Source organism: Danio aesculapii, chromosome 17, assembly GCF_903798145.1.
Source record: "Danio aesculapii chromosome 17, fDanAes4.1, whole genome shotgun sequence".
Classification (NCBI taxonomy): Eukaryota; Metazoa; Chordata; class Actinopteri; order Cypriniformes; family Danionidae; genus Danio; species Danio aesculapii.
In genome coordinates, this window is record NC_079451.1 from 9,930,521 (window position 1) to 9,956,252 (window position 25,732).

At 36.7% G+C, this 25,732-nt stretch overlaps 1 protein-coding gene across 3 annotated transcripts in view; it reads right to left on the minus strand.

The window, feature by feature from the left end:
* Positions 1–19,325: 19,325 nt before the first annotated feature.
* si:ch211-202f3.3 (calpain-1 catalytic subunit) overlaps positions 19,326–25,732 on the minus strand; it is a 28,859-nt gene continuing 22,452 nt past the window's right edge. For 2 of the 3 annotated variants that reach the window (XM_056476851.1, XM_056476852.1), the window contains exons 14-22: positions 25,031–25,088; positions 24,566–24,634; positions 24,412–24,469; positions 24,259–24,320; positions 24,090–24,158; positions 23,894–23,972; positions 19,910–20,026; positions 19,613–19,665; positions 19,326–19,531 (exon numbers count right to left, since the gene is read on the minus strand). In XM_056476851.1, the coding sequence (XP_056332826.1) occupies positions 19,505–19,531; positions 19,613–19,665; positions 19,910–20,026; positions 23,894–23,972; positions 24,090–24,158; positions 24,259–24,320; positions 24,412–24,469; positions 24,566–24,634; positions 25,031–25,088 (592 nt within the window). In that variant the 3' untranslated portion in view covers positions 19,326–19,504. Of the gene's footprint in view, positions 19,532–19,612; positions 19,666–19,909; positions 20,027–23,893; positions 23,973–24,089; positions 24,159–24,258; positions 24,321–24,411; positions 24,470–24,565; positions 24,635–25,030; positions 25,089–25,732 lie in introns of those variants that run through there. The other variant, XM_056476853.1, reaches the window with a different exon arrangement.

Here is a 25,732-nt window from a genome sequence, read left to right on the forward strand (position 1 = left end):
ACACGTGTACATCGTTGGCCTGATACTACAGATCAGGGGTAGGGAACCTATGGCTTTGACCAAAAATATGTGGCTCTCCAGCTGTCTCTCCTCAATAAGATTTTAAAGCTTAAAAAACTGTAACTGTCACTAGAAATCCTTTCGAAAATACAATTTTAATTCCTTTTTAATTAATTTTTACAGCAAAATTAATAAGAACTTACATTTTTATGGTCACCTCGTACAAGTAAATTCAAACAAGTAAAGAACCACCAGTAAATTCAAACAAGTAAATTCATTCAACAGAGTGGTGATGGCGAAAGAGAAAAATTCTATAAATTGTCCTTTCTTCATTTATGGACTTGCTCAACATGTGATGCTTTATATTTGTTTATTTTTGAGTTGTACAGGGAAATAAATGAAAAAAGGATATAAGATACACCCCAATGGCTCTTTAAAAAAATTAATTTACTAAAAAAATGTTCCCAACTTCTGCTGTAGATGTTTGGTTTAACAATTATTTTGTTCGTGGCCCTGCTATTTCTCACTGTTACTCAGTAATTACTCCTCATCTGTTAAATTGAGTTAGTCCTTTTTTGTAGGTTTTAAGTCCCACACTGTATGGAATTAAATGTGTTTGAGTACTTGCTGTTTTGTTGTAGATTTAACCTTTGTTTGTTTAACTGAATAAATATGGTTTCTGGAAGTTTTTGCATCTTCCCCTTCAGCATTCTTTGGACATTAAGTGGAAGATTTCAGGCTCTTTTAAACTCTTTCTTGCTTTGCTTCTCTTACAACACAATTCTAATGTTTTTTGGACCACTTATGGTTTTATGTTCAATACACTTAAATTGGTAAAACAACAATAATAATAATAACTTAATTAAGTTAACTTAATAGATTTGTGTTGGGACAACATGACAGAATTGTGTGGAACCCTGCCTATTTTTTTACAGTGTATGCTTGGACATATGCTTGGTCCAATCATTTGTTTTATTTCATGTTTTGTAACCATAATGAAAATACTTGTTCAAACACTAAGTTGTACAATTCTGAATTACATGCAGACTAATTTTAATTCAACACTGAACATTTAATTGAACCGCTACCTTTTGCAGTACAATGTAACCACATAATAGCAACAGTGCCAATATGTTTTTCTATTGTAAAGGAGCTATCATTTGTATGAGTGCTATAATAATGTATAATTCAGTAATCCTATACAGACTGATAGGAAAACTACCTACAAAGGCACCATTCCAATCTCTAATGATGCAAACCTACCTCATGGTAAAATAAAAAAGCATATAATGGATATATCTACTTTTAAAGTAAGTACTGTAATAGCACTGCAATAACAACTTGGTTTCTTGGGATAAAAAAATTATACAAAAAAGCACCCATAAACAGATGATACATACACTTACATTTGCTGTAAAATGTGATTATATAAAGAAACCTATTTAAAATATGCATCCACATATTCAGTTATAAGCATTAAAGCTCAAATACGCATAATAATGAATCCAGCTCAGTTGATTTTCCATGAACAGTCTGTGAACGGCTCTCATTAGGGATTGTTTCATCCTTTAATTTGCCTGTTGGAAAAATACATTTAGAGAACATAAGTTAATAAGAGACGGTAAAAATGACTGTGAATTGCTAAAGTAAAAATCCGTAATCAGTTTAACAGTGGGTTTCCTTAATATACTATACAGTTGGGGAAACAAGTATTGAACACGTCAACATTTCTAAAGGTGCCGTTGACTTGAATGTTTCACCAGATGTTGATAACAATCAAAGAAATTCATAGATGCAAAGAAAACAAATCTAATTAGGTTACTGATTAAGTTAAGTGTAATAAAATGAAACGATACAAGAATAAAGGGTTGAACACATGAAGAAAGTGAGGTGTAGAAAGGCAGTGAAAGTCCAGACAGCAGCTGAAATCTCTCAGTAGTTCTTTAGCAACCCTCTGCCCTTCGTCATTGTAATTTAATATTAGCTGCTTCAGTCAAACATCTACATTACCAGGATGATGAAGATTAAACCGGGTGGACATTTCAGCAAGACAATGACCCAAAACCAAGCCAAGGAAACTCTCAAATACTTTCAGAGAAAGAAAATAAAGCTGTAGAATGGCCCAGCCAATCACCTGACTTGAATCCAATTGAGAATTCAAAATAAAGCTCATATTTGACAGACGAGACCCACAGAACCCTCAAGATTTTTACACTTTGTTGAAGACTGTGAGAAACTCACACCTAAGCAATTCATGTTACTTCATTCTCCGTATGAGAGGCGTCCTTAGGTTGCCATCTCCAAAAAACACTTTTATATGAAGTATTAAATATGTTTTATTAGTTCAGTACTTTCTCCTTGTGTCATTTCATTGTTATTACTAATTTTTCAGAATTGAATTTTTTTATATATTTTTTTATTTTATGTTTGTTTTATTTGGGTTTTTACCAAAATCTGGTTTAATTCCATATAACAGCTCCTTTAGAAATATTCTTAGGAAAATTCCCAGGAAAAAAAAAACATGACATGTTGAATACTTTTTACCCCTACTGTATATACGGTTAATAACTTTAAATTTACTTTACCGGAATTCCATGCATTTTTGTTGACATTACTATTTTGTCTGTGTAGCAAAGGTATGATAATGTTCATACTGCTGAAATATATCAGAATCAGCATCAGAAAGAGCTGGTATGTTCACACATATGAGGAATTTGTTTTCGTGACAGAGCTTCTACAGTGCAACAGCATTACAGAGACAGGACAAAAAACAGATAATAAATATATTTTAAAAAAATAAATAGAAGTAAGTAGTGAGTGCAAATATACAGATTGACAAGTGTATGTACGTGTTTATTACTATATGCAACGTTATATGTGCAGCTGTTATGTGCAAATTGGCATGTAAAGTTTTTTGTTAAATAAGTGTATATGTGTATAAAAGTGTATGGCAAGTAGTGATGTTGGTTCCACAATTATTATCATCAAGTGTTCATGAGATGGATTGCCTGAGGGAAGAAACTGTTTCTGTGTCGGGCTGTTCTGGTGCGCAGTGCTCTGTAGCGTCGACCAGAAGGTAAAAGTTCAAAGAGGCAGTGTGCTGGGTGTGAGGGGTCCAGAGTGATTTTGGCAGCCCTTCTGCTCTAATCTAAATGTATAGTAGTTTACAGTACCATTAGCAGATTTTTTACAGTGCATATTAGTAGATCATGGATGTCTTTGATAATGAAAAGTGCTCAACATGACTTGACTTGACGCATGTCTGGTTTTGAGCTGTGAATTTTCCCTTGTAGCAGAGCCAGAGTATTTGAAATTGGGGACAGTTACTGTTAAAGAGATCAATTTAGGGTGTTTGTAAGGTGGAGAAGAGACATGTACACACATCTTTTGCCTTGTATCCTGTGTGTCTTTTTCTCATAATCATACTCCACACATCTGAGAAATGATCTTTAAATACAGGATGGTTTCACACAACTTTTATAAATTGTAGACTGCATACTTACTCAAAGTGCGCCTCATGCTTTGAGAAGACAGACAGGACGAAGGAGGCAGTTTCTCCAGGATCATCTGTGCATGGTACGATCAGGTACTCTCCTGCGTTCAGCCTGAAGAAATTCATCACCTCTCTGGAATATGAAAACACCTGTGCCACGAGTTTTCTGCGATTGAGATCCTTTCCAGACTCACTTTTCATCTAAATAAGATACATTTGTCACAAGTAGGACAGTAAGTTTTATAGATCAGATTTTAAACTAATTACATTGATACTAGTTGCACTTAAAGTGCTTTAATTAAACATCTGAAATAATAACAAATTATTCAAACGGCTCTAAGCGTTGTGTTTTTATTTTTGTTTTTTGTTTTTGAAAGAGAGAGAGAGAGAATAGTTTCATACACTGTGCGCTTTCAGATTTAAACCTCAGCTGGGTGTTTTCATTCACTTTGGTAATTTTCAACAAAAGAACAACATATTAAAACATCTTTAATATTTCCTAACACTTTTATTTGAAGTCCCCCTAAACAGTTTTTTCTTTTGATTCTCAGTAACTTTACAAGTACATATCAACTTACTCTATGAACCCTAATTCTATCCTAAGAGTAAACCAATACTCTACTCTACAATACTCTGTGGTGAGCATTAGGTCCAAATTTACTCACATTAAACACACTGTAAAAATGCTGGATTCCACACAATTCCTTCATGTTGTTCCAACAAAAATTAATTAAGTTAACATAATTGTTTTTAAGTAGTCCCCATAAAAACTCAAGAATCGTGTTGATTCAGTTCATTTTACATAAGTATTTTGAAGAAGCAGCAAAACATCTCTTTTTGTGACTGCAGAATGTCTAAAGTTCAGTTCAATTCAAGTTTATTTCTGTAGCGCTTTTCAAAGTTATTATCATTCCAAAACAGCTTTACAAAAAAGTGCACATTATTACCCAACCCAGGCTCATTGTGAAAATGTACTGCTATATACGTAAATTTCTGGAGATCACGAAATGCGTCCCAGGAGCTACATTTTTTGTTTTTTTTTTTTGCAGTTTTTGTTTTCGTGAATCCACCAGAGGCCGCGATGTACACTTTTTGAGATCTAAAATTTCTCTCGCAAGTGCCATTCACACTTGCTGTTCTCACATAAATTCACCAGTTGAGTGACCGATCAACTGACCCACCATTCTTCTTCCCTAAACCCAACCGATAGTGTTTTAAAAAGCACAAATTGACCCGCCCACACACTTCCCTAAACCCAACCGACAGTTATAAAAGGCAATCCAGAAAAAGAAAAAGCCCTCTGATTGTTACCACGTTAATATATTTTACCACATTCTCACCCTGTTATTTACTGGTTTATTTTATTTTTTGGCTTCTGTTTTGTTTTACCCGCTTTCTAGATCCGTTCTTCATTGGACTCGAACCCTGTCATGGTCAACTCCTCTCTGTGTCTCAAGTCCAATGACGTACACGGTAAGCCACTGGACAAACTGGTAATAGCAGGAAAGCTCTCCATACGGAGGTAAGCAGTCAGCTGGTAAGCACAAAAAGGAACAGTGTCATACTGCCCGCATTCGTTTTAAAGAAGAAATGCAGCCATACGTACATCTGGCTACATAATTTGCAATCTCACAAATGTATATAGGGCTACGTTTTCAAAATGAGCCTATGTTGTTATTACTACTTTACATTAAAGTCAAAATTAGAAAAGTTAATAGGCGAACATCTAATTAGAATGTAACCAAAGTCTTAAATGAGACCAATTAAATCCATTTGAAATCCAACAGGTATCACAATATTTGGCTCTCAATACGGACCTCAAAAACATAGAAGCCGAACAAGTTGTTTACTTGGCTCTTTCTGTGTCTCCTCTCGTGGTTCTGCATGAGAGACACCAGTATGTTTTCAGCATCCTTATGAGGACAGTCATTTATGAACTCCTCAATCCTCACCCGAAACTGAGGGTTGTTCCAGAATGTGTCTGCAGGACAGCAAAAGCATGGACTTTTTGTAGGTCAAACTATGTTTATCAATAGTCATAATAATTTAATGGCCACTTCAACAAATCTGAAATATCAGTTACAGCTGGAAAAACATTATTATTTGTTAAGATATTAATAAGACGTGGGTTTGAGGACAAAAAGTCAAAGACAAAACACATTTACACATGTAAGTCCATTAAGTGTGATTTTTGCTGCTTGTGCAACTTATTTAAAATGAGCTGAATCAACACAATTCTTGAGTTTTTTGGGGGAACAACTTAATTGTTTTATGTTCATTCACTTAAATTTCCTTATATATGTACATATAATATAAGAAAACTGTAAATTTTATGTATGTCACATATATTAAAAACCTATATCAAAACCTATATTAAAACATATATGTGTAGGCTCTCACTTATTTGCCATAGTTAAATTCTATAGCATGCCAATTACATGTGATACCAATTTCAAGTGTTAGCACATACATACGTTTTTTTGCATTTTTTTTTTTCTAAGTTATTGCCTTGATAATAGAAAATATGAGCTAGGCATTATGTATGACAGATGCCAAAGTGAGATATGAGCTATATAGGAGACATATTTTGTATGTACATATAGGGCTTATATGTGGATATAAAGAAGCGATACAGGAGACCTATATGGCCTGTATAATATCCACATATATGCACCTCAATTTTACCTATATGTGGCATTTATACGCATATATTCAACGTATCATATGTGCATACTGTATATACTGCATATAGGTTTCATATATGCGCATATATCCTCATATAGGTTCTTTCCATGTGGGATGAACACAATATTTGCACTTAATATTTTGACAGGTTTGCCTGTTCATTCAGTGGTAATATAATGGTAACTGAACTTGGCTTGCTGTCCTTGTAAGAGACTCAAACCAACTTCTGTCCTCAAAGGAAGCTCAGGGCTCGACTTGATTTTTTAGTTTTGAGCTTCTGAGGAGGGAGACTTGTGAAAAAATTGTAAATGGCCTCAAGAGGTCACTATGGGTATTTTAAGTCTTAGTCAGTTAACCCAGGTAAATGGCTTTGAGGAAAAATCCCCGGACCCTGTGTAATCATACCACCAAGCTAAGTGATATATTCCAGTGACACATGTAAGTTAATGCAAGCCCTGCAATCGCGATAATGTGCACTTGTTTGTTTTATGTTACATTGTCTCATGTTTACATTTGTGTGTACTGTTTAGCCAGGTGACCATCACTAAACTAAGAAGCAACACGTTTTAAAGCTAGCACCCCTGAGCGGAGTGAGGTGTGTCATTTATTTTACATGTTTCAAAAATAGAAAATCATAACGATGTAAACGTCTAAATGGTCAATTTCAGGAAACTGTTTTGTCTTGAAATTGTTAACTTAGCAAATTATTGTGTGTAGGTTAAATAAAGAGCGACGTGATGGCGCAGTAGGTAGTACTGTCGTCTCACAGCAAGAAGGTCGCTGTTTCGAGCCTAGGCTGGGTCAGTTGGCGTTTCTGTGTGGAGTTTGCATGTTCTCCCCACACATGTTCGTATGGGTTTCCTCCGAGTGCCCCAGTTTCTCCCACAGCCCAAAGACATGCGGTACAGGTGAATTGGGTAGGTTAAATTGTCCGTAGTGTATGAGTGTGTATGGATGTTTCCCAGATTTTTATTATTATTTCTTTTTGCAGTTTTTTTTTTCACCAGAGGCTGCTGTGTATGCTTTTTGAGATCTCAAATTTCTCTCACGAGTGCCATTCACGCCTGCTGTTCTCACGTAAATCCACCAGAGGCCGCCGTTGGCTGACTGATTGACTAACCGACCGATCCCCCTCAACCACCCTCTTCCCTAAACCCAACCGATAGTTCTTTAAAAAGCCTCGATGGACCAGCGCCCACCCACTTCCCTAAACCCAATCGATAGTGTTTTCAAAAGCAATCCAGAAAAAGATTAGCCCCCTGATTTTTACCATGTTATCAGATTTTACCATATTCTCACCCTATTTACTTTTATTTTACGTTTATTTTATTTTTTGGCTTCTGTTTTTGTCTTACCAGCCTTCTGAAACCATTCTTCACCGGACTCGTACCCCATCATTGCAGTCAACTTCTCTCTGCATCTCAAGTCTGCCGACATACTCTGCGAGCCACTGAACGAGCTGGCAACAGCGGGAAAGCCGTCCATACGGAGGTAAGCAGTCAGCTGCTAATGCGAAAAGGAACGGCGTCATACCGCCCCATAGCATTCATTTTAAAGACGAAATACAGCCTTGTGCACTTCTGGCTACATAATTCACAATCTCCAGAAATTTATTTATGCTTACGTTTTCAGAATGAGCCTATGTTGCATGTTTGAGAGGGTGTCCAATAGGGAGTACATTTTTATTTTGTGTGAACTATCCCTTTTACTATTTTCTGATCTTATATGTTCCATCTGTTTAATAATATTTCTAGTGACATGCTAAAATAATACTTCTAGATTTTTTTAAAAACTGGTGTAAACCTGCAACAAATACTGGGATTGTGCATTTCATGACCTTGTCAGAACTGCTTACTTGGACACAAGAGACAGAAGTTTATTCAAGGGAAGGAAATCAGAAATTACAACATTTGTATAACATAACCCTCTAAGGAATCACTTAGGACATTTGTTAAGATAAATTTCTTTATCTGACATTTCTAAGAATTTCATTAAGTGCAATTCTTGAAAAGTATTTCAGAAGATCTCAAATGCATTCTGAAGAAAATCTATTATTTCTTAGGAAGTACAGTAAACGTTTTTCCTCAGAAGTACAGCCAATAAGTATTTGACATGTGATTGAATAAATGGAGGCTCTTGCTGAAGACCCTGAAAGTAAAAAGCATCTCAAGAGTTTTTAATTTTTAGTTTTCTTTTAAGGAAAACACGAACATTTGCAATATTTATTTTTCAGGAACACAAAACACTAAGACAGCTGTTATATATCAGCTCTATATTCTTTCAGCTCTATATTGTTAGTTAAACCAGAATATACAGTACTGCATAAAATACTCAATTGACAACAAGTGCTCTATATTCACAAGGGTACAAACAAAAACAAAACAAAAATCTTTGTATGAAAATACTGAAACTTCACTGAATAACATCAGGTTAAAACACTCTGTTTTTCCAAATGAGTAAAGACTGGTTGTGCCCATGCATCTGGTTCATTGGACCTAAATTAATAAACATGTCTCAGCCCTGGTGTAGTATTGATATACTTAAAATTTGATTGCTTTGTTTCTTACATTTGGTTTTCTCTGTGATTTCAGTCTGCCCTATAGGAGCAGCAAGGAAAAGAAGGGTATAAATTTAGGTCGGACTGGAAGTCACCTCCAAATGGGCTGGTCAACTCCAAGTGGGCTGTACGTACTAAAGTTTTCATCTATTTTACGTCTTGTACATGAAACCAAGTCCAACATATTGTGTTTTTGAATGTCTACACCTATCCAAACCCCAAACCCAACCTCACAGTAGCCTGTTGTGTTTTAGTAATGTCTATTACACCTACACCAACCCTAAATCCAGCCAACAGGCAAATTACAACAAGAGCTAAATCAAATAAAAGCACCGATGGGAGTGAAAAGATCTGTGAGTAATCTACTAATAACACACTGAAAGATGCTTTTCATTGACACCAGTTGTAAGTAAAAATACCTTCTTTAAGCTTGTGTTGTTGCCAGTTGCATCTGGTCACTTCTGTTTCAAAAAGCTGCACATAAGCATAGCAAACGGACGACTGCTAAATAAAATAAGAACGTTCTGTGTCTACGTGACAGGATGTATCTTTCTACACCCCCAGGTGTCAGTATCTGTGTTGTCATTCCACAAAAGGAAACTAGAAGTAATGCTGCATACATTGTAACAGTAAACAAAGCAGTGCTTATGTACAAGTACTTTTCGCTCACCACAGAAAGATTCATTTGTCAAAACGATGGCCAAGGCGTGAGCGACATTAAACTGTTGCTTCCTGAGCACTGGCTGAGCCAAAGTGATGCAAATGCTAAAGTCAGAATCTAAATGACTCCGCCTGTCTTTGTGGATTTATTCAAGCTGAAGAAACGTTTTTGTTAATAAATATGTGTGGTCAGTGGCTGGGCAGGTCCTTTATATCTATATTTTAGTATAGTTTATTGTACTGTAAACATTACTGTAAAATGTACCAGATTTAGCCAAGAACGGCTATTTTTCATCTGTAGACCCCTTACAGAATGTTAAAAAGTCACACCTAAAATAGAAGCACAGCATAATAACATAGAATACACTGTCATATATAAAATACAATTTAAAAAGCAAAAAACAAAAACAGATTGATGGCAGCAGAAGAGGCCAAAAAGGCCAAAAACAAGCAGTACAAATAAGTGTCAAGAATACAGTACTAATGCTGACAATGCTGATTTGTCAATAACCAATTTTTAACATGAAACTGAAAAGAATGAAAAGTAAGTGATCTTCTAATTGTTGGTGGGATGGAGTTGCATTCCGTAGCAGCTTTCACTAAAAATACCGACTGACTGAATTTACTTTTTGTTGAGAGAATTAATACAAGCCCCTCTTTCACCACCTCTAGTAGTTCAGTGAGCAGTCGTTCTAACTTTCACAAACTGATTTAGAGGTGAAGTCGGGTTATGTAGGGTCTTAAACATTAAACAAATATGTACATATTTAATTAAATTTTTCCAACTTAGCAGGTTGTATTTCTTTAATATTGAACAATGGTGAAATTGAACTGATTTCTTATCAAGGGTTTTTAAGAATTGTTTGTATAATGATTCAAATGGTTTCAAAGTAGTAATGCTAGTTTGGGACCAAGTGGTTAAACAATAAGTGATATGAGAAATGATCATGGAGTGATAATAGATTAGGGCCGCCTCACATGACATCTGATCACGAATAGATCTAAAATTTGCTCAACTGAATCTGACCCAGTTACAAACCTTTTTAACCTGTGACTTAAATGATAGTTTTGAATCTATCAAAACACCAAGGTACTTGCACTCAGACTTGTAATCCTTCCCCTGATAGAAATACATCTGGTACTTCACTTCTTAGAAAAGAACATACACGCTGTTTGAGAGATGTTCAACTGTAAACAGCATTGTTCTAACCAGGCTGTAAGATGTACCAGCGATTCTGTGAGTTTGTTGGCAAATTGTAACCTACTACTATGAATAAACGTAACAGTGTCGTCCGCATACATTTGTATATTATTATTAGGACAAATGGATGGAAGATCATAGATATATAAAGTAAAAAGTAAAGGGCCCAAAGTAGATCATTGTGGAACACCTGTGGATATGCCTAAAGGGGCAGATTTGTAATTCTGTATATTAACAGTGTGCGACCAGACAGGTATGATTCTATTCATTTTAAAGTTTGTGGGGAGAAGTTAAAACCTGCTAATTTGGACATGAGAATTTTATGATTTAAGCCTGGTTTATACTTCTGCGTCAAGTGATCGGTGTGACCCACGGCAAAAGCCTTGAGCGTAGCCGTGCATTTACACTTCTTCGCACCTCCGAAACGCTAGCTGGCAGTAGACGTTTATGTTTCTCTGTGTCGAGTTTCTTCGCTGGAGTTTTGTTTTTTCTGAACGCTTCCTTAATGTACAAGAGGCTCAAATTCGTTCATTTTAAGGCGGCAAACGGCGGACGTGCAACAACTTTAATCATAAGGTAAACACAAACAACAGTCTCCATCCGGAGCTCCTTCACGGGACTCTACACATGTAAACACTTGCTGCATCACGCTCGCGCGGTAAAGTCTAGATCGGATACGCGGCCGGCCGGAAGTGCGATATGCACATTAATATAGCTGCATTTTTTATGACACTGTATAACACTAATTAATATTTTTACGTTACTTTGACGGTCGGGTTTAGGGTTGGGGTGGGGGTAGGCGTTAAAAAAATACAATTTATTTGGTGATTTTTTTCATTTTTTTTTTTTTTTAAATTTTATTAAAGATTTTCAAATAGTACAAACAACAAGGACAATCAGACAAACAAACAAACCATACCCAAGTGCTGCAAATCAAATAAATATTTACAAATGTAAGTTTAAAATAGGAAAATAATAATAAATGAATAATATTGTCAAAACAAAACAGAAGAAGCCAGAACTCTTTTAAAATACAAATTTTAGAGTTTATGTAGAAAGGATTGGAGAGGTCTCCTGAATTTGTCCTGTTTGTGGTTGAGGTCAAAAAAAATTTCCAAAGAAAGGCTGACAACTGAGAAATCCACATGGAAATAGTTGGAGTTTGAGAAGTAAACCATTTTAATAATATACATTTCTTAGCCAGAAATGAAAGAGTTGTAAACACAGGTTTGAGCTCTGAGTCAATCAACTTCTTTTGGAATATCATTCAACAAAAAAAGTGAGGGGGAGAAAATAAAACGTTTTCCAATTATCTCCTGGATTGCAGAATGGACCCCTCTCCAAAATGATTGGATGTAAACACAGGACCAGAATACATGAAAAAAAAATGCCCTTACAAGTTTTGCACTTAAAACAGAGATCGGAACAGGCTGGAAACATTTTATGCAGACGAACAGGTGTAAAATAAATTCTGTGGAAAAACTTAAAATTTTGTGAATGTATGGAAATTGAGGTACATTTTGTAAAGATACCATCACAGATCTTGGACCAATCTTCAGGGTCAAACAGAACTCCTAGGTCCTGTTTTCATAGTGGTTTCAAGGAATCATAAACTGAGGAATCAGAGTAAACTAATAAGGCACAGAATTTAGAAATAAACCCTTTAAAAGAACTTACTGACAGCATGGTTTCTTCAATTCCGTTTTAAATTATCGGAACTGGGTTTTACTTTGGTGCTTTATAAAATTTCGAATTTGAAGATATTTAAAAAAAAAACTCTTTAGAGGGAATATTAAACATTCCTGAAAAGTCAGACAAGCCCTTAGAACTCCAGTCCCGCAATCCGATGCTTCTAATCTGAGTGGGGAAGTCTGGGTTCAAAGCCAAAGGGGAATGGATGGATATAATTTGGCGGATATTCAAATGTTTTTTCACATCATTCCAAACCAGTAATGTATTATAGACAATTATATTGTCAGTGAGAGAAATTACATGATTTATATTATTTATGAACCACAGGGAATCTAATCGTCTTGGATGGCAAAATTAATATTCAAAATCAATCCACAGAGCGTCCTGCCTTTTCATAACCCAGCTTGTTATGATTTTGAGTTGAGCAGCCCAATAATAAAGCTGGAGATTAGGTAAGGAGAGACCCCCAAGATCTTTTGGTTCACAAAGTTTAGAAAGACAGACTCTCTGCTGCTTATTATTTCAAATATACAGAGATATGCAAGAACTCAATGTTTTAGAAAATGATGAAGCTAAATAGCATGGAAGATTTTGAAAAAGGTAATTTAGTCGAGGAAGTATTTTCATTTTGATGACATTAACTCTCCCGAGAAGGGAAATTGGCAAAGGAGTCCACTTTTCTAAGTCTTGGAGACTTAATTAAAGGAGAAACTTTTTTTTTCAAACAAATTATTCAAATCAGGAGTGAGAAAAATGCCCAAGTATTTAAATCCTTTTTAGAAACCTCAAAGGGAAATTGTATTGGAGGGTTGTGGAGGTAGTTAAAGGACATAGAAACAAACTTTCTGATGTTAAATTTGTAACCTGACACAGTGCTGAACAAAGCTAAGGAAACCAGAACTGCAGGAGTAGAGATCTGTAAATTCTCTAAATATAAGAGGATGTCATCTGCATACTGGGAGATGACATGTTTTTCCCCCTTAATTATAATTCCAGATATATCAGGATTAGTCCTGATAAACTCTGCTAGAGGTTCAATAAATAATGTGAACAACAAGGGTGATAGGGGACAACCCTGTCTGCAATCTCTGCGTACTGGAAAACCTTCAGAAATCAAACCATTTGTATTGACAGAGGCAACAGAATCTGCATAGAGATACTTAGTAACATTAATAAAATTAGTACTTAGTCCAAATTTTTCCAAAATTGCAAACAAGAAAGGCCACTCTACATGGTCAAAAGCCTTTTCAGCATCCAGAGATCGTATCATTGATGTCTTTTTCTGTGTATGAAAATAATGTATAACATTAAGAGTGCGACGTACATTATCTGATCCATGCCTGGATTTCACAAAGTCTACTTGATCAGGATTTATAACCTTAGGAAGGATAGATTCCAGTCTGCGAGCCAAAGCATTTGCCATTATCTTATAGTCAACATTAAGGAGACTGATAGGCCCATATGATGAGCAATCTAGAGGGTTTTTATCTTTTTTATGAAGTAAACTGATTGTAAACATGTCTCCATGATGGAGGGATTTCACCTTTCCAGATATTATTGGTCACAGGCATAAAAATTGGATAAATGTTACGTCAGAACTTTTTGAAAAACTCCAATGGGAAACCATCCGGACCAGGGCACTTCCTGTTCGGCATTGACTGAATTGCGGCCCAAACCTCTTCTACTGAAAACGGGGCATTTAGGATAGATCGATCTTCCTCAGAGCATAAAGATAATGTAAACGCACTAAAATACTTCTTGGTGGCTTGCTCACGTCTGGGATAGGGACCAGCGTGCGATGGGCGCGTTCAATCTCCAGTGGAGAAAAGTCAGCAGGTAATCCGACTAAAGTTGAAATGGAAGTCTGCGAGAATAGAGGAACCTTCTGCTCTCTCTGGGAGATTGACGATCTTTAAATTCTTCCGACGTCCGCGGTTCTCCAGGTCGTCAACCTTCAGCTGTAGTATATCCACTTTCTTTTGCATAGCTCATATTTGAGCTTCATGGTTATTGTGACTGTCCTCGGTAGTTGAAATCCGAGATTTTCCTCTTCTGTTGCCCGATTGGATTAATTGAAGAGAGAAAGCTCAACCGACGCAATAGATGTCTTAATGTCACCCAAAGCACTGTCTATCGTGTTCAAACGTGCTCCAACAGATTCATCCATGTTATTAACAAGGGTGGCTACAGATTTAATTTCAATTAAAATCTGATCCATGGTTGTCATGCGGGTGGCCTCCGGGCTGTCGGTTTCACCTTGTTGATCATCAGTGGAGTACGCAGTCGGCCGAGCTGTCGCTTTCTTTTTCCTTGGATGAGCCAGACAACGAAAATATAGGAAAATCTTTGTCGTGAGAAGGTTTAGGCATACTCGAGATATAAATTAACTAAATAATTACAATTGCTATGAGAAAAAAAACAAACTTTTAACTGTAGTTGGGCAGGGAGCGAAGTCTCAAGCATCCATCTTGCTCGGGGTCACGTGATCACCCTCTTTATTGGTAATTTAATATATAGCAAAATTAGTACCCGGTAGAACAACTGTTTTTACATTACTGTGACGGTTGGGTTTAGGGTTGGGGTGGGGGTAGACATTAATAAAATATAAGAAATTTGAAATTTAATAAATAATAAAAATAGTTCTCTTTAACTTCTGGCCGCATCGATATCCGATCTAGCAACAACCCTCTCGCGCGGCTCTCACCTCCGCCCACACTCGTCAGCGCTACCAAGCTGACCAATCACAGAGCTTCCGCTACGCATACAAGTTACATTTTTGCCGAGGGCTATGCGTCCACACTTAGGCTGCGCCGTAGCATATGCGTGCGCTTGTCGCAGAAGTATAAATCAGCCTTTACAGTATCAAATTGGTTTTGTCACTTCAGTTTTTGTTTTCACATTATGATTTGTAGGTGAACAGCAAATCAGACATCTCTTTCAACCAGACTGCTGACTCAGATTCCACATGCCAAATCAAGCAACTTATTTTTAACGTAAGCCCAATGCGAGCAAAAGTGTGGAACACACCGAACATTGTGGAAAACACTCAGCTTGCTAAGACCTCTTTGGACCACCAAACTAAGGAGTTCCGAGACAAGTGGGCTAGGAGAACTGAAGCCTCTGGACTAGAGACCATTATACTAGTCACTTACTTGGGACTCCCAAATTGTACAGCATTGGGATTACCAAATTAGCTAGAGCTGGGACCAGTGGATTTGGGACCAACAGATTAGAAGTCACTGAGAGCATGTAGGACCACCAGACTTGGGACCAATGTATTAAAAGTGGCTGAGCCCATTATGAGCACGACAGAGCAACATAGGCTCATTCTGAAAATGTAGCCCTATATATATTTCTGGAAATTGCAAATTATATAGCTACGAATGGCTGCATTTCATCTTTAAAATGAACACTACAGGGCGGTGTGACACCGATCCTTTTTGCTCTACCAAATGACTGCTTATCTCCATATGGATGGCTTTCCCACTGTTACCAGTTTGTCCAGTGGCTCACCGTGTCTGTCGGCGAACTTGAGACGAAAAGAAGAGCTGACCGTGACGATGGGGATCGAGTCTGACAAAAAATGGTTCCAGAAGGCAGGTAAGATAAAAACAGAAACCAAAAATTAAAATGAACAAGTAAATAACAGGGTGAGAATATGGTCAAATCTGAAAATGTGGTAAAAATCAGAGGGCTTTACTTTTTCTGGATTGCTTTTCAAAACACTGTCAGTTGGGTTTAGGGAAGTGGTTGGGCTGGTCGATTGACCCTTCGCTAAGCCCCGACCTCCTTAGTTACTGTTGCTACGTCTGTCAAGCTTTCATGCCTAGCACATCTATTACAGTGTGTATACGCTGGTGTCAGACATTCCCAGCCATGTAATTAGTCATTTTTGGCAAACAGGTGAGATATCCGAGAAAGCCAGACAAAAAGGACTGCAGTATACATTACAGGGGTATATTCATGACATAATAGCAACCGATTATAAATTCATATAATTGAAGCTAGCTTAGCCTAGCCGCCTCATACGCTAGCCATTCAACAGCTTAGTTCATGCACAGCAGGAGAGGTGAAATTTAAAAATAATCTAATAATAACTAATTAAATCGTGATTTCTCTATTTATAGCCAAAAAGCCTGATAAACTATTTAGCAATGAAATATAGCGTTACTAACCGACGAGGAAACACGCATGGACAGTGCTTCTACATAATTCACAGAAAGAACAGGCAGAAAGGGGAAGCTTCAGTTTTATCACTGAATGTGAGTCTCGAAAACAAAACCAACTTAACTTTGCTCCTTTAGCGCCCCTCACAGAGTTTGATCCACGCTGACATTTCTCCTCTTGGGTTTTAGGTTTTGAAAAGGGAAAAAATTCCACCACCCTGTCCAAACTTTAAGGATACTGTTTGTCAGATTTGCACAATCCATATGCACAATGCTTTAGCCTGTTTCCAGCGCTCAAAAGCTTGACAGAGCCCTGCGTGTAGCTACGGTTGCTAAGCCACGATTGGTGGGTGGCGGTTTCTGGGTGTGGCTTAGCGAAGGGTCAATTGGTGCTTTTTAAAACACTATTGATTGGATTTAGGGAAGGGGTGGGTGTGGGGTTTGGTCTGTCAGTCAGTCGACAGCGGCCTTACGGTGGATTTATGCGAGAACACCAGGTACAAATGGCACTTGCAAGAGAAATTTGAGATGTCAAAAAAGCGTTCTGTACATAGCGGCCTCTGGTGGATTCGTGAAAACAAAAACTGCCAAAAAATACCTCCTGGGACGTATTTGCCGCTCTCCAGAAATGTATATAGGGCTACATTTTCAGAATGAGCCTGGGTTGCAACAGAGTAGGGAGACTTGGAACAAAAGCACAAGAAGTCCCTTAGACTATGTGGGACCCTCAGATTAGGGAGTGCAGGGTTTGGTCAATGATGAGGGATCTGAACTTAAAGCATTCTGTCTAGGTCTCTAGTATTATTATATTAGCCTTTCTCAGAATCACATGCATTTTTATGCCACCTGTTGTAACTATTGGTTGAACTATTGTGCAATTGTCTACTTCTTCTATAATACTTTCAAAGAGAGTAACCAGTCCAGCTCAGCAGACACCCCTGATCTCACTAAGAAAGTCACCCAAATTCCTTTGCACTGGTACAAATTAGGGTTGCACCAACCTAAGCACGATTCCCCTTGGTGTATGTGTGTGTATACGAGAGAGTGTGCATGGGTGTTTGCCAGTGCTGGGTGGCAGCTGGAAGGGCATCCGCCACATAAATCATATGCCAGAGTAATTGCCGGTTCATTCTGCTGTGGTGACCCTTGATAAATCAGAGACTAAGCTGAAGGAAAGCGGGTAACTGCAGTATATGTATTAGTTTTCTCCACCCAAACTTATTTTTTGTTTAAGATTTATATCTAATTGTATTATAGTTGTTACACAAAGAAGAAAAGAAACACTGATAATAAGTCTTATTCATTATTAAATACACAACTGCTTCGAGGGTTTTGCCCACATTTCTGTTGGAATGAATACTTGGACATAAGGTCACAGGGTAACAGACTGTAGTTGGGTGATTGTTAATAGAAGGATCTTTACTTGCAGGGACTGAGAGGTGTGGAGAGTGACTTGGGGGGCACACACATCAATCTACTAGAGTATATTTGCTGGATGGAATCTATAAACCAGGTAGAGTTTATATTATTTTATCATAACTTTGAGACTGAGAAATCTCTGAGGTGTAAAAGGTGAGGTACTTGTGTGTGTGCTATAAGCAATAGTACACCTAAAATTGAAAATTAACCCATAATTTACTCTCCCTCAAGCCATCCTTGTGTAATATAACTTTCTTCTTTCAGATGAACGCAGTCGAAGTAATTTTAAATTTTATCTTGGCCCTGCCATAAGAATTTTGGACAGTCGTTTTTGTTTTGAAGCTTCCTAAAGTGTACAAATCTATAATAAAACCCATATGCGTGTTTTGATATCAGAAATATTTTTACATTCTTAATTATAAACTTGCAATTTGAGACCAATGTTAGATGCCAATTTGATCTCGTTTTGACTTCCGTGGTAGTTTACATGCATTGTAGGGATACAAAATCCAGTGCAAATGTAAGCTTTTAGATTGCTAAATCTTTTCTTATTTTAATAATACTTTTTGTGTCATTAGTTATTTTTTTTTTTATCAAAAGGGCATCAATGCCTGGATGTCAAATGGGCGTCAAAGTTTTGACATCAAATCAATTTGCATTGAAGTGCCTTTTTATGGCATTTTTACATCAAGGTGTCTGCTGGGATGCTTTAGTTTACACCAACAGGGACTCCAGGTGTTTACAGCAAGAAACGTTATTAAAACAAATAGTGAAGTAAAAAACCAACATAGGTTAATTCTGAAAATGTAGCCCTGTAAACATTTCTGGAGATCATGAATTATGTAGCCAGAAGCATGTATGGCTGCATTTCATCTTTAAAACGGACACTAGGGGGTGGTATGATGCTGTTCCTTTTCACACCTACCAGCTGACTGCTTACCTCCATATAGACGGCTTTCCCGCAGTTACCAGTTTGCCCAGTAGGTCACAGCATACGTTAGAGGACTTGAGACGCAGCGAGGAATTAACTGTGACTACGGGGTTCGAGGGTGGTAAAATCTGAAAACGTGGTAATGGGGGCTTTTCTGGATTGATTTTCAAAATGCTGTCAATTGGGTTTAGAGAAGTGGGGGTGCTGGTAAATTGGTGCTTTTGAAAACACTATTGGTTGGGTTTAGGGAAGGAAGAGGGTGGGTCAATCAATCAATCAGTTGATAGCGGACTCTGGTGGATTTATGCAAGTAGAGCAGGCACGAATGGCACTCGCGAGAGAAATTTGAGATCTGGTGAATTTACTAAAACAAAAACTGCAAAAAAAAAAACATACCTCCTGGGTCATATTTTGCTCTTTCCAGAAATGTATATGGGGGTACGTAATCAGAATGAGCCTGGGATGAAAAAACTTCATTCAAATTCATGTGAATTTTCAAGTATTAAATAAAAGGAAAGAAAGAAAGACAAGCATTTTAATTCTTAGAGAGATAAAAGTACAAAAAAGAAAAGTTTACAACCACTGCAACTATAATTTTACAAAGTAATTCAACAACAAAATATGAAAATATGAAATTGTCCAAAACGCTGCTCTTTAACACTGCTTTTGTTGACAAACTCCCTGGCAAGCAGACATTTCTTCACGAGTACATGGTGAGTCCTATCCACTAAAACACAAATAAACAGAAACATGTTGTATAAACAGAAACATAATATTAATAATAATAAAATGTGCACATCAGAATTACCTCACTCTCATCAAGACTTATCTTCCCATTTTCACAGAGTTTCTGAAATATGCCTAAATGATGAAAGGAATAAAGGCTTTGAATTTTGTACAGTACAAAATATAATAAATTAATGAATAAATAGTTCAAGAAGTTTCAGGAGCATGAAGAGATTGAACTGAATTTTGTTTATCGGTGTGGGTGATACATCTAACTTTGGTGATACATCTCTTCTAACTGGTGATACATCTATTTGTGATTGTGTAATTTTATTTTACACTCCTGAACACCAAACTGCATTGCAGCAGCTGCACTCACTGGCCATGCAGTTCAAACGCATGACAAGGCATATGAATCCCTCCAGAGAGATCTGTTCAGAAGCACCACCGTACCGCACCACCATGAGATTCAGGATGTCTTCATTTAGATGTAGGCCTAGGATAAAACAACCATGACAAACAATACTATACAACATGCACATATATGCACTATTATATTGTATTTATATAGTCAACAGCCAAGTTATTAGTTACACTAGTTCAACTGCTTGATAATGCAAATATATCATCAGCCTAGTAAATTACAGCAACTCTATTGTATTTATGTTGATGTGGTAATCTGCTTTAGTTCAAACTGAGCATCAGAATAGGGGGAAAGGGGGATTTAAAGGAACAGTACTCCCAAAAATAAAATTTTGTTCACGATTTACTCATGCTTAAATGGTTTCAAGTAGTTTCTTTCTTCTGTTAAACAAAATAAAAACTGAAAATGGTTACTATTTACTACCATAGTAGTTGTTTTTCCTACTGTGGAAGTCAACAGTTACACGTTTTCAGCTTTCTTCAAAATAACTTAAAGAAAGAAACTTAAAGTTTTGAAACCACTTGAAACCACTTGGAGTATTTCAGTGAAAAGAATGAAAATGCCTAGTTGTTGCCAAAGGTCATAGAGAAGAATAGACAAACTGGTTCAAGTTGTTAGAAAGGAAACATTAAGTTAAATAACCACAGCTGAGGTCTGCAGAAGAGCATCACTGAACATACATTATGTCAAACCTTGAAACAGATGAGCTACAGTAGCAGAAGAAAAAACACTGGAGACACTCCTGTCAGCTGATAACAGCGAACTAATAAATAGAAGACTGATATACACTCACTGGCCACTTTTGGCTCGTTTCCACTGACTGGTACGGTATGGTACGGTTCGGTTTGCTACGGGTCACTTTTATCAGGCTTGCGTTTCCACTAACAAGGGTACGCTTTTGGTGGGCGTGGTGTATGACAGAAAGTTTTAGTCGACGTCATTCTCGCTCGAGGAAATGTCTACAATAAAGCTGTAGGGGTCATTCACATATCATATGAAAAGCACTTCTCACAAAACAGACGCTTCATACACAAATACTTGTGTAGAAATGTTTATTACTAACTTTTCAATGAACATGAGTTGATTATAACTGCAGATCAATGACAATGCGAAACTGTAACATCTGTAATTATATTAAATAACTAAATAAATGAACATATATAAACACATACAGCCCCTTACAGTCTCCAATATGTTACCAACTACAGAAGAACTACATATAGCAGACATTTCGTCAGTATTTAGGTTCAAAACAACACAAAATATAGCCTACAGTCAGTGAAAACCTCTCATCGGTGTATGTAATCTTCAGCAGCACATGTAGCCTCTTTTAGAGAGTAATTCCGTCATTCCCAGTTCATATTAGTCCAAAAGGTGAAGATAATAAGTTAGTTATACATGTCATTTTGTTCATGTTTGCTGAAAAATAATGTGCTCGTTTTTTTCCGGCTTCTCCTTTGTTTCTTCACGCTTCACTCTCGCGTTTGTCAGTGTCTGACAGGATCGGGTTTCAAAAGCACGTCAATAATCAAGCGCAGGTTATTATCATCAGCTCAAGAAGTTTGTTATTTCAGATATAATGTTAGACGCGCGTTAGCGCTAGCAAGAAAGCGAAACCACACGCGCCTCAGACTGCCTCGTAAAAAACTACGGGGCACAAGGTAAATCTGCTCTTTTTCTTGACTTTGTGGCTGTTCATCCAGACGACGACAAGGTTTGTTTGAGCCCAGATCGACCATGGCTCGTTATTATATGTATAAATAATTCCGCTGTAATCTCTCGCTGTGTATTTCAAACATGGCGGGTTTTTTGTTTTCATTCTGGCTTGTTGCGTAAGCGAATGACGTATCTCTGTAAACCAATAGTGTTCAAGTGCGCGTGTGGCTCCGCCTTTTGGTACCCTTTCTCGTGTTTGGTACCCTTTCCAAAGGGTGCCGAAAAAGTGGTACAGTACGGTTCGGTACTCCTTTTGACAGTGGAAACGGCCATAAAAGCGTACCGAACCGAACGTTACCGTACCACTCAGTGGAAACGGGCCATTTATTAGGTACACCTTACTAGTACCGGGTTGGACCCCCTTTTGCCTTCAGAACTGCCTTAATCAATCATGGCAAAGATTCAACAAGGTACTGGAAATATTTCTCAGAGATTTTTGGTCCATATTGACATGATAGCGTCACTTAATGACATGGCGCGTTATCCTGCTGGTAGTAGCCATCAGAAGATGGGTAAACTGTGGTTATAAAGGAATGGACATGGTCAGCAACAATACTTGGGTAGGCTGTGGCATTGACACGATCCTCAATTAGTACAAATGGGCCCAAAGTGTGCCAAGAAAAATCCCCCACACCATTACACCACCACCACCAGCCTGAACCATTGATACAAGGCAGAATGGATCCAGGCTTTCATGTTGTGTTGTGTGTTCAGAGATGCTCTTCTTTATACCTCAGTTGTAACGAGTGGTTATTTGAGTTACTGTTGCCTTTCTATCAGCATGAACGAGTCTGGTCACTCTCCTCTGGCCTCAACAAGACATTTGCGCCCACAGAACTGCCCCTCACTGGATATTTTCTCTTTTTTGGACCATTCTCTGTAAACCCTAAAAATGGTTGTGCATGAAAATCCCAGTAGATCAGCAGTTTCTGAAATACTCAGACCAGCCCATATGGCACCAACAACCCTGCCATGTTCAAAGTAACTTACAGTTTTCTCAGTCACTTCGGTGCATTTCTCACAACACTATTTACATTTGCACAACAATTAATGCATTTCTCAAAACAATTAGTACAAACTGTAAAACCTAGTTGATAACATGCAAAAGCGTGTCACTTGCTCAAAATGGATAGCTCATTCCTCAAAAGCAAGTATTCATGTCAATGAAAGCGTCAGTGGCAGGACTGTTCATCTGGATGACACTATTGTTTATGAACAAGATTGTCAAATGGCTTTGTCATGTTTTCATTATGACTCTGTACTTTTTTTTCAATGCAAAAAAGTCAGATTTTGGTGACACTTCCTGACAATACTCAAGACAGCGCTATATACTTTTTGCACAGCCATTTGAAAACTACAGTAAAGTTAGACATCACTGCATTTAGTGAGGTATCTGAGTACAAGACAATTAAAATATGTGTGTCACATTTGTACTGCATTTGCTCTTTGCGATTCTAATTTATTCACAGCATTGAGCAAAAGAGTAAATACACCTTTATTTACAACAAACAAACTCCCTTTGGGTAAAGCTGTGCACAACTGTAAACAATATTGCAGTACATATTGGAACTGAACCTACAACATACACAGGTCTGTAAATCATTCATGAAATTGTTCAATTTAGAAGACATTTTCAGAAAAAAAAAGATTTCAAAAGTTTTATAAAATTAGCTTGACAGATTTTGACAACTAGTTCAGCATTTTTGAGGACTATTAGTTTTATATGGAATGACTATTCAGCATTCACAAGTTTAGTACATTTTGACTGACATGACATAAGCAAATGATAATATTATAAAACACCAGGAAGTTGTATGAAAGCAATTGATGCGTGTCCAAAAACATTTGCAATTTGTTGAAAGGAATGAGAAACTGCTACTATGATGTGCACAAATGACTAATTGTTTTGAGAAATGCATTAATTGTTGTGCAATTGTAAATACTGTTGTGAGAAATGCACCAAAGCGACTGAGAAAAGCTGTAAATCACCTTTCTTCCCCATTCTGATGCTCGGTTTGAACTGCAGCAGATTGTCTCGACCATGACTGCATGCCCAAAGGCATTGAAATGTTGTGATTGGCTGATTAGAAATTTGCATTAATAAGCAGTTGGACTGGTGTACCTAATAAAGTGGCCGGTCAGTGTACTTACACTACTAATATTAAAATTATTAAAATTCAACAATGTTTACCACAGTAAAGCATAAACTATATAAGCCTTAACCTGTTTTCTCTAATGCATTTTTAAGTTCATTCAAAGAAAGAACGCCATCTTTGGAAGAGTCCATGCTGTAGAAGATGTCCTGTAAAAATACATTTAAAAGGTAATAATAATAAATATTTGTCTAGATAGATAGACAGACAGACAGACAGACAGACAGACAGACAGACAGACAGATCGATCACTAAAATCCACAAACCCTGTATGTTGTAATCCGGTTCCACAAACGATCAAATTCTGATGCTTGAAGTCTTCCAGTAACACATAACTGGTTATTGGTACTGTCAGGGAATATTTCTTGAGCTAAAGCTGGTTTTTTAACAGCATGACTGCAAATACAAATTATGTTTTACAAGCAGAAAGGATACATCTGACATGGCAATTATACTTCTACAGGAGTCCAGGCCAAATCCTTCAGCATTTTTTCTTCCTAAAAGATGATCAGGTACAAATGAGACATGTGTGAGAATTCAGGTACATTTATCGCAATTATCAGTATTTCATCAAAAACAAATATTCACCTCTAAGCAGATTATCATGAAGAAGCTGCTGAAGTTTCTCAGCATCCACAATTTTGTACTGTTTCCAATGAAGGCATTTGAGAGATATTTTGATATTTTGTTAAATTTTTAGATCACATTTCTTTTTTGATCATACGTTAGGTTTCATATTTACCTGATCAGAATATTGTCGAAACAGAAATTTCGTTTTTGATCCTTCATCCTCCTTTTCTGTGTAACCGGACTGAAAGTGAGAAAAGAATGACCAGAAATGAGAAATCTGTAGTATTACAATCTACTCTTTACAATTTCAAAATTTTGTAGCAGCTCTTTTTGTAATTTTAAATTAATCGTATTAATAATATTTTAAATGTTTTTTTTTTTTTGCTAATTTTATTTTATTTTTATTTACAAATAAATTAGAAAATATATAACAGTATTATAGATTATTAAAGTTCACCAGCCAATAGACTAAGGTGTTTATCTAATATGCTGTAATTATACAAACTTTGTAAAATTAACTTTCATCTTTAAAGAAACATTTAACAAAGTAATTCTAATTTCCCTCTGACAAACTACAAGGGAAAACTTTGTAAAGTTACTGTAATTACAACAAAATATGCAATATTACTATTATTACCTCAGAGACTCCAATAAGATCCACAAGAAAATCTTTCTCTGTCCTTTCAGTGTCCTTTCTAAATAAAAAATAAACATATTTAAAAAAACAACCTTTGTAATAAAGCACATTACAAAGAAACATTTCAATATATATTAGCTCTAGGCTGATTTACAGGAGGAGAATTTTTATCTTATTTCAAATAAATACTAATTTAAAGAAATATTAAAATTAAGTCAGTTTACTCCCTTATGATCTTCTAATGGCATGCACCCTTATTTTTATTCAGGACCACAAAAGAATACGCAATTTTATCACAGAAAGATTCCAAAAAACACATTTATATTCCAAATGTTCAGAGGATAAATGATAAGGTTTGGCAAAAAAATGAAAAAAATAAATAAATAAATAAAAACAAAAGTCACTTCTGCTTGACCAAGAAAAGTTGTTTACATTCAGATTACATTGAAGCATAGAATACATTGAATATGTCATGTGAATTGAATATACATTGAATGTGTCATGTGGGCTCTATTTTAACAATCTAAGCACAAAGTCTAAAGCGTATGGTACAAAAGCATGTTGTGTCCGAATCCACTTTTTTTAAGGATGAAAAAATTCAGCTCTGTGCCATGGCGCATAGTCTATCAGGGTTGTACTTATTCCCTTAATGAGTTATGGGTGTGTTTTGAGCATAACCTGCGTTAAATTAATCATCTCACA